Source organism: Plasmodium sp. gorilla clade G2 (assembly GCF_900097015.1).
Source record: "Plasmodium sp. gorilla clade G2 genome assembly, chromosome: 13".
Lineage (NCBI taxonomy): Eukaryota > Apicomplexa > Aconoidasida > Haemosporida > Plasmodiidae > Plasmodium > Plasmodium adleri (nom. inval.).
In genome coordinates this window covers 1,100,637-1,111,324 of record NC_041705.1, presented here as the reverse complement: position 1 = coordinate 1,111,324, position 10,688 = coordinate 1,100,637, and the positions used below count along the sequence as shown (strand labels likewise).

Below are 10,688 nucleotides of genomic sequence, written 5' to 3'. Positions count from 1 at the left end.
TAAATATGTTTTTTTTTTAATCATGTTTAATATTTTAAATCTTATTAATGTTTATTCTTTTTTCTTATTAACATAAATATATTATACATATATATATATATATATATATGCAATATTTTCTTTTTGTTTATGTATATTAATTAAGTACTAAAAAAAATTCATTTTTAACTATGTATATTTTTTAATATCAAAAACGTACCTATCGTTATTAAAGTTAATAAATAATAATGTAAATTTATTATACATATATATATATATATATATATATATATATATATATATATATTATTAATATGTAATATACTTTTTTTATAAAATTATTCATATAAAAATTATTTTTTAAAATGATATAAAATATATATTAGTTTTTAAAAATTTATATTTACAAAATGTTATATATATATTATATTTTTATTAACATTCATCATTTTTAAATTTTTTTTTTTTTTTTTTTCTTTTGCTTAAATATAAAGATTATTTATATAAACATATTATATATAATATATAAGTTATAAGAATAACATCATCCTTTTTTTTTTTATTAAAAATTAAAAAAATTATTTATTTAATATTAATATTTATATATGTATACATCATAAAAATTAAAAAAAAAAAAAAAAAAAAAAAAAAAAAAAGGTATTTTAATATATATATATATATAAAATATATAGATAAATTTTATAATTTTATATTACAATAAATATTTTTATCTCTACTTAATGAACCTTAAAATAGAGATAAATATAGGAAAAAAAAAAAAAGTTCAATACCTTCTTTATTTTATAAAAATATTTTAAGAGATTTTAATTTAAAAAATTTCCAAAAGCTAAAATAAGTTGATGATTTATAAATTATATAAAAATAAAATGATTTATTTTATGTATTTTTTTGTAAGATGGATTTATTATTTAAAGGTTTATTTTGAAATGTTTAATATTGTTATAATATATATATATTATATATTGATGACGTTGTATAAATAAGTATTATTAAATAGCAATTAGGGTGTAGATATATAAATAATAATAATAAATATACTCCTTAAAATGTTGTTGTATGTACATTTTAAATGTTCATTTTAATGGAATGTAATTATATTTCACTTTATTTTTTAAGATTTATAATATTCGTTATAAATCACAATAAATATATAAACTATATTTTATATGTTGTTCATTTTTCAAAAATGAAAAATATTAAAATAAAAAAAATGTTAAAGCCCAAAAATAACAAAAATTAAAGTATATAATATAACTATAATATATTTTTTATTAATAATTTATTTTATTATTTTTTTCCACTACACCTCAAAAAGTAAACAATTTCTTTTTTTGTTTCATATAAAACATTATTTTCCTTTTTTTCTTTATACACATTAATGATTCAATAAAAAAAAATCGGTCTTATTTCAGGATATATTCATTCCTATTAAATTGGTCTTATTTTTTTTTTTTTTTTTTCAAATATACAACTGGTATATATTATATATCACCATATTATTTTCTTTTCTTTTGTTAAAATGGAAGATGAAATTTTAAAGGCTTTAACTAATAGAGAATTAAAAAAGGTCAAATAAAAAAAAAATAAAAAAAAATTGGTATGTAATATATATATATATATTTTGAATGACCCTTTTAAAATTTATATTAAATATTTAATTTATAATTTAATAGACAATATTAGATAAAGCTAAAAATATTATATCTCAAAGGAAAAAAAATATAATTGAAAAAAAAAAAGACACCTTTGCAAATGAAGAGAATATAATAACACCACTTGCCTTATCTGATAAAAAAGAAAATGTAGAAAATATAAACGTGGCGTTTTTTAATCTACAAGATTTTTGCCTTAAATATTCAAATACGGTTTCTGAAAATGAAATAAAATAAATAAATAAATAAATAAAAGAAGATATCGAAAAAAAAAAAAAAAACCTTTTATATAAATATGAATTTTTTTTTTTTTTCATGTTTCCTTTTGCAAATTATTTTTAGTGCAAAATAAATGATCTGAACTATGAAAATATTGAATACGAATTAATTATATCTTTTATAAGCACCTTTAACAATGGTTTGTAAAATATATAAATATATACATATATATATATATATATATATATATATATATATATATATATATATGTATGTATGTATGGTTTTATTTTTTTATTTGTCTATTTATCACAGATAAATAATATTTTATATTTTATATAGAACTGAAATATCAATTAAAATCACATAATATGAATAAGAAAGGACATAAAGAAGCAAATGATATTATCCATAATATGGTCAAAATATTTATGGATAAGCTTATTTATTATTGTACAAATCCTATTATTTTTTTAATGCAAAAAAATGATAGTAATAGCTTATTTGATAAAGAAATTAAAAACCATATTAATATATTTATTAGTAGGATCTACAATTCAACAAAAAAAAATTAAAAAATTAAAATAATATGAAAGAGAAAAAAAAATATATTTTTTTAATATTTTATTCTTTAACAGAACAAGTAGAACAAAACAGTGATACAAATATATTAATTAATAATTGTATAAATGAATTATTAGGAAAAATTTTCTATTTCATACCAGATCGTAAAATATTATTTCTACAAAAAGAATATAGATATATGTTTTATTTTATTATTATTATTATTTTTTTTTTATTTATTAACTATCTATAAATATATTATTATTTTGCACACACACAAAATAATTACCTGACTTTTGGCTATTTTTTTTTTTTTTTTTTTTTTTTTTTTTTTTGGAAAGCTAATGATATGGCTAGCTGGGTTTCCAGGCAAGCTCTTGTCGATCTGCTAAAAATTATAATCGACGAGAATGAAAACAGGAATGAACTATGTAATAATTAATGTAAATAAATATATATATATATATATATATTACTTTTATACCCTTTATATTATTTTATTTATTTATTTTGATAGGTATTGTATATGCATCCGATTTAATAGAAAAAAATTACGAGAACTTGGATTTCTTCCAAGTTGATAATGTTACTGTTCTAATTGAAATAATTCAATATGCAATTATTTATTTAGTAGAAAAGAAATATGAAGTGGTATAAAATTATTTACATATCTAAAGATATGTATATATATATATATATTTGTTTATTTATTTATTTTTTGTCTTACAGAAAAGTTTTCCGATTGGAAATGAAGAATGGTTTGAGCACTTTAAAAGGCTAGTATGACAAAATATGCACATATATATATATATATATATATATATATATATATATATATATATATATAATTATTTAAAATATCAATTTTATAAATTTTATATTTTCATGTTTATATAGCTGATATCATTAAAGAGTTGCAAATGGAAAATTTTTTTAAACCAGCTAATTGTTATAGAAACTTTTCTTTATGATAAAAAAAGAGAACATCTAAAAAAATCGTTTAACGAGTTATATAAACATCAAATAGAGCTTTCCTCAATTAAAGGAAATGCATATTCAAAATGGTTTAAAATTGAAATGCCCTTATCAGTAAGTTTATTCAAATAAATTTTATCTCTAGCCAAATAAAAATAAAAAGAAAAATTTACATTTTTTCAATAATGAACTGTATAATTAAAAATCTTATATATATATAAATATATATTTTTTTTTTTTTTTTAATCGAAAAAATTTCCTTATGACTATATATATATTCACCTACATAAGTACATAATACTGATGTTATTCGAATCGAATGAAGAAAAATTTGCTATCATCATAACCAAAAAAATAAAATAATAAAATAAAATAAAATAAAACTAATAAATTATATTTATATATTAACAAAAGATAAAAGTACTTAATAAAAAATATAAACTTACCTAGTTTCATAAAAATTGTCATTTATAAGTCTTATTTGTAGTTATTCTAACACACACAACATAAAAGAAAAATATGTATATATATATATATATATATATATGCATGTATAGATAAAGCATTGTTGTTCTATATTTATATAGGTAATTAGTTTATTTATTTTATAACTTTTTTTTTTTTCTTTTTCTTTTAATTTTCTTTACGCCCTTAAAAATAATATATAAAATAAACAACCAAACCAAATATATATAGAAAATAGAAAAGGATAAAAAAAAAAAAAAAAATTAAATTTATTATTAATATATATATATATATATAACATATACAACTATAATTTTATAACTTTATTTTAATAAAAAAATTTTAGTACAATTTAAATAGAACTTTATTTTAAAAGTATTAAGTATTTTTTTATATATATATATATAAAGTAAACCATAAAAAAAAAAAAAAAAAAAAAAAAAAAAAAAGGTACACAACAGGGTATTTATTAAAATATAATTATGAACTTAATTTTTTTATATTTTAAAAAAAATATAATCCAAATATTAGAATAAGTATATTTATTTTCTCGAGTTAATAAAAATATATTTCTTCATATTAAATATATATATATATATATAATAAGTCGTACAAGTTATTAAATTTATAAATATAAAAAATATAAATATATTAAGAGTATTATATAATATAACGTTTAAAATTAGTTTATTTTTATATTTGTAAAATTAAAATAAAATAGGAATAATATTAACACATATATTTATATATATCTTATTTTCCCATAATATTTATTTTACATGTTTAAACATCGGAAAAAGTAAAAAGTAGATTATAACATTTTTAAGTGTATAAATATATATATATTAAAAAATAGAAAAGGAAAGAAAAAGAACGGTAATATAAATATATATATATATATATATAGAAAGATTTATTATTTTAATTTATATATATATAATTTCATTTTCTTTGTAAATTTCTTGTATGTGAATTTTTTTTTAGGATTCTCCATTTTATCATGTATATATAATAGTATATAGTATCTTCCAAATTAACAATGAAAAAATTATATTCTCCTTTATATTCATAAATTTTTTTTTATTTATTTTTTTTTTGAGCTTTTTTTTTGAATATTATTTTAAAAATATATACCAATATATAATATATAATATATAATATATAATATATAATATATATATATATAGATATATATATATATATATATATATATATATATATATATATATATATATATACGTGTAAATTATTGTTTGTTTGTTTATTTGTTTGTTTGTTTGGTTTAAGCTTTATTTGAAATCATATAATTTTTTATTGCTTTATTTTAAAAGTAATTTCTTACCTACTAAAAAAAAATGTATATATTATATTACATTTTATTATTGTAATTTATATATATATTTTATTTTTGGAAAATTGTAAATTTTCTTTTGAAAGAAAAAAAAAAAATTATTAGGATAATACATTCTATGTGTTGGATAATTGGAATAATATTATATATCTATATATTTATATCTATATCTATATATATATAAAGTAAAAAAATAAAATTATAAATATGGAAAATTTAAAATATAATATATACTTTAAAAATACTATAATTCATCTTTATTAGTGTTTATATATAAATATATATATATATATAATATTTTTATATAATACAAAGCATATATATTTTTTTATTTTAATATTATATATATATACACATGAACATTTTATTTTGTATAAAAAATAAAAATAAAAAAATAAGATTTATTTTTTAACTGACATGTGTATATATATATGTAATATATTTGTACATGTAATATTTGTCTTTCTCTTTAAATTTTTTTTTTTTGATTTATATTTTAAAAGTACAAGTTAAAAAAAAGTATATTGACGATATATATATACGACATTATATATAATTTATATGTTAAATATTGTCATGTATTGGTAAATTATATATATGATACATATATGCACCCACACATAATTATATATATATATATATATTATAATACAGTGTATAAAAGGTTTTATGAATTTATTTAAATTTTATAAAACGAGAAAAAGAAATTAATAAGAAAAAATCTTGTGTATTTTAATTTTATATATGCGTGTATAAGGTCTATCAAATGGCTCTAGGAAAAGGTAAAGAAAATATATCGGCAAAAGATACATGTAATGATGAGTATAATACAAATAAGAATTATTTCATTGATGTTATAAAAAGGTTGAATAGGAATGATAATAAGAAATATTATTTGAATGAAGAAAATAAAACAGAGATCCAAAATGCAGAAACAAAATTTAAGAATGAGTTAAATGAAGAAAAATATAAGAAAGATGATTATATAATATATGATGATGGAAATCCAGAAATTCAATTTTTTACAAATAAACATAAATTAAAAATAGCTAGATATTCTTGGAAAGCAGAAAATCCGAAAGCATATGTTTTTGCCTTACATGGTATCACATCTCATTTGAGGAATGAATATTTGAATTATTATGGGCGTCCTATGTGGGTTCAAAAAAGGGATGAAGATAATAATAATAATAATAATAGTAAACCGAGTGAAGATAATAATAAACTGAGTGAAGATAATAATAAATCGAGTGAAGATAATAATAAATCGAGTGAAGATAATAATAAATCGAGTGAAGATAATAATAATAATACACTGAGTGAAGATAATGATAAACCTAGTGAAGATAATAGTAAACCCAGTGAAGATAATAATAATAATAAACCCAGTGAAGATAATAATAATAATAAACCCAGTGATGATAATAATAATAATAATAATAATAATAAACCCAGTGATGATAATAATAATAATAATAATAAACCCAGTGATGATAATAATAATAATAATGTTAGTAATGAGAATAACCACGATTTAGATAATTATACAAACGAATTGAAGGAGTCTGGAAACAATAATGATGATTCTATCATTAAAGATAATGTAACAAATACAATTAGTAATGAAAAGCATGAAGATAATGTAGGTGTAGATATTAATAAGCACATAGAGATAGCTCATGAAAAATGTAAGAGCATAGAAGAAAAGAGAGAACTAAATATAAATATAGAAAAATATCCATCCACATTATCAAGAAATAAAGAAAATGATAACAATAATATGGAATATGAAAATTTAAGAAAAAACAGTTTAATAAAAAGTAAAGGATCATATTCTATGAATAATGAGACTGAGAAATCTGTATTAAACGAAGGAGATATATATGAAACGACATCATCCTTATCATGTAGTTCATCCGAATTAATGGATAAAAAAACATTAGAAAAGAAATTGACGAAATTTTTATCATGTTCTTCTTGTATGTCAAATTATAATGAAAATCCAAATGGTTTAAATAATGATAAAAGATTAGGAACAGGTTCAGATAATGAAATGAATAGTGATGATGATATGATGGTAGATGATGATAATGTATTATTAATAGATGAGAATTATAATAGTAGTAATAGTAATAATAATAGTAATAATAGTAAAAATAGTAATAATAGTAAAAATAGTAATAATAGCAAAAATAGTATTAATAATAATAATTATTATTATTACGATGGATGTAATGACAAAACAGTTTATTATTGCTCTATGTGTGGAGTTGTTTGTAATTATTGTAATTGTGGAGAACGTACTTTATCATATAAAAATAGTTGGATAGAAAAATTAAATGAAAATAATTTTTCTTTTTTTGGTATTGATAATCAATCACATGGATTATCAGAAGGATCAAGAAATCAACGATGTTTTGTTGAAGATTTTGAAAATTTTATATCAGATGCAATACAAGCATTAGAAATATTTATAAATGAATGGAAAGAAAAAAATGAAATGAAACCTATAATAATAATGGGATTATCTATGGGTGGTTGTATAGCATTAAGAACATTAGAAACTATTAATAGATTAAATAAAGAATGGAAATCATATGTAAAATGTTTAATACTTGTATCTCCAATGATTAGCTTAGGAAAACAAAAAAGTAAAATATCTAATAAACTTTTAATTTCTGCAACAAAATTTCTAAAATTTTTCTTTCCTCTTTTAAAAGTTAATGTAAAAGAAAGCAATGCAAAATATGCATGGATAAAACATGATTCTGAAATTGATCCTTTTCAATATTGTGGGCCTCTAAATATTAAAATAGCAGCTGAATGTGTAAGTGCAGCTGATAATTGTTTAAAATATCATATATTAAAATATGTAGAAGAAAGTGATACCGATATTATGGTTATTCAATCAAAACATGATTGTATTGTGGACCCTTCAGGAAGTATTGATTTTATGAAAAAAATGTTACGTCTTTATAATAAAAAGGAAGAAAAAAGATTAAAAAACAAAAATAAAAGGTATAGTAAAAAATGTGGTCAAACGGATATTTATGGTACTAAGGAGGATAAGCAAAAATTAACAGCAGTTCACACAGTTCAAGATAATAATAATAATAATAATAATGATATTGTTACAGGTTTTCAAAATGACCTTATTTCAAAAGATACAGATAATACAACAAATAATTCATTTATGAATACACCCTGTATAAACAATGCAAAAGATAACACCATAAATAATAATGAAACGGATGATCAAAATGGGAAAACCTTAAATGATGGAAACTTAACAAATAATAATACTATGATGATGATGACCATCAATGATGATAATAACAATGAAAATTCTGAAATTAATATTAATAAAACTAATAAAAATGATGACAATAATAATAATAATAATAAAAATGATGATAATAATAATAATAATAATAAAGGAGATATGCAAGGTACCAATTATCAAACCCTAAATAATGATGAGGGGAAAATAGAAATACATAAATTAATGCAATCGTATGAAAAAGCAGATTATACACAAGCTAATTCATACAATTCTTTAGATTACTCAAATCAGACATCTAGTAAATTTTTTGAAAACTCATATATTAAATTATCAAAAATAAATATTTTTAAAAATGAAAAAGAATTATGGAATCCTTTTGACCATGGACACTATAAAAATTTTATATTAAAAAAAAATAACAAAAATTGTCAACTTACAAAAGAACAAGACAAATATAAAAAATTGAGTATTTATATTTTAAAATATGGTTGTCATACCTTACCTGGAGAACCAGATACTAAATCAAGTGCTAATATTTTAGTCAACTGGTTAAATAATATATTTCAATAAATATTTGTATGTAATAATATGAATAATTATTCTATTAACCGTGTTGCACCATAAATAAATAAATATATATATATATATATATATATATATATATGTATATGTATATTTATTTATTTTTCCTCCCCTCCCACACCCTCTATCTATTATCATGATAGTACTTAATTGTAAATGATTCAAGAATTCTTTAACTCTCTTTTTGTATCTTTTTTGTATTTAACATATTTTCTAACCATCCCTCTCCCCCCCCAAATTAGGGATATATTTAAATGGAAACAAATAAATAAATAAATAAATATATATATATATATATATATATATATATATATTTTATTTATATTTTAAAAAATTCTTTTTGTTGTTGCCGTTTAATATATATTATATATAAATTTTACTTCCATTTTTGTGTGTACCATATATTATTATACCTTTTTGTATTTAAAAAAAAAAATTTTTTTTTTTTTTTTTTGTATAGTAATATATTGATGTACCTTTTTTATAAATATTTCTTATTCATTTTTTTTCTTTTTTATTTTTTTTTATTTTTTATTTTTTGATTATTATTATTTGAAAAAACTAAGAAATTTTTATACAGCATACAATAATATATTTATATTTATTTATTTATATAACAAGAAAATTTTCCATTTCTCATTTATTTTTTTTAAACTATAATACTGAGTAGAAATATATGTGTACATTTTTATATATTATTTTTAAAATTGTATATATATTTTTAAAGGCACTAACTATTATTATTATTATTATTATTATTATTGTTATTTTGTTTTTATTATGAATATATATAAGGATGAAAAAAACAAAAGATGCAAATATAATTTTTTACTTAATATATATAATATATATATATATATATATATAACTTCAAGGCATGACAAAATAAAGATGATGTATATTTTTATATTAATCATCTTTGTGTAGGATTATTATGAAAAATAAATAAAAAAAAAATTCCTCTCTATATATAAATAATTTAATTTTTACATAGATGTTGAAATATATGATCTTATAATTTCAATTTTAATGAAATAACCATGGTGTAATAACTCATTTAATCTTTCTCTTCATTAAATTATATGTATAAAAAATTATATATATATATATATATATAATATTTTTAAATGATAGGAATTTTATATGCGTATATTTTTTTTATACACTACAAAAATATATTATATTTATTTGTGATTATTATAAAATCGAAAAGATGTATATATTATGTAGAAAAAAAAAAAAAAAAAAAAAAAAAGAAAAAGTAATAAATAAAAAACAAATTAATATATAATAATATATACATTTTATTTTGGTTATAATGAATATAAAAATATTCATTTTTTATGATATATAAATACTAATACTATTAAAATTATATATATATATAATATATATATTTAATATTTTTGGATCATATAAAAAAAATTGTTCTTTCCATGTCAGTTCCTTAAACCTTTTTCATCTTACAAAATAAAGTTGTTAAAAGTCTTTATTTTATTTTTTTTTTTTATTATTTTTATTTTTTTTATATTTTTTTATATTTTTGATTATTTGATTTTATTTTTGTATTTACATATAAGTGTAATGAACAAAAACT

General features: G+C 17.2%; 2 protein-coding genes across 2 annotated transcripts; both read left to right on the top strand.

The window, feature by feature from the left end:
• Window positions 1–1,519: 1,519 nt before the first annotated feature.
• Window positions 1,520–3,542, top strand: PADL01_1327600 (conserved Plasmodium protein, unknown function; the record flags this gene model as incomplete). The annotated part of the gene is made up of 9 exons (XM_028683824.1): window positions 1,520–1,567; window positions 1,674–1,865; window positions 1,995–2,070; window positions 2,214–2,414; window positions 2,510–2,599; window positions 2,777–2,866; window positions 2,953–3,086; window positions 3,165–3,215; window positions 3,333–3,542. 9 exons carry the CDS (start codon window positions 1,520–1,522, stop codon window positions 3,540–3,542), a joined length of 1,092 nt encoding a protein of 363 aa, XP_028539964.1.
• A 2,450-nt stretch (window positions 3,543–5,992) lies between these two features.
• PADL01_1327500 (alpha/beta-hydrolase, putative) lies at window positions 5,993–9,079 on the top strand (the record flags this gene model as incomplete). The annotated part of the gene is made up of 1 exon (XM_028683823.1): window positions 5,993–9,079. The coding sequence occupies one exon, from the start codon at window positions 5,993–5,995 to the stop codon at window positions 9,077–9,079; it is 3,087 nt and encodes a 1,028-aa protein (XP_028539963.1).
• Between the last annotated feature and the right edge of the window lie 1,609 nt (window positions 9,080–10,688).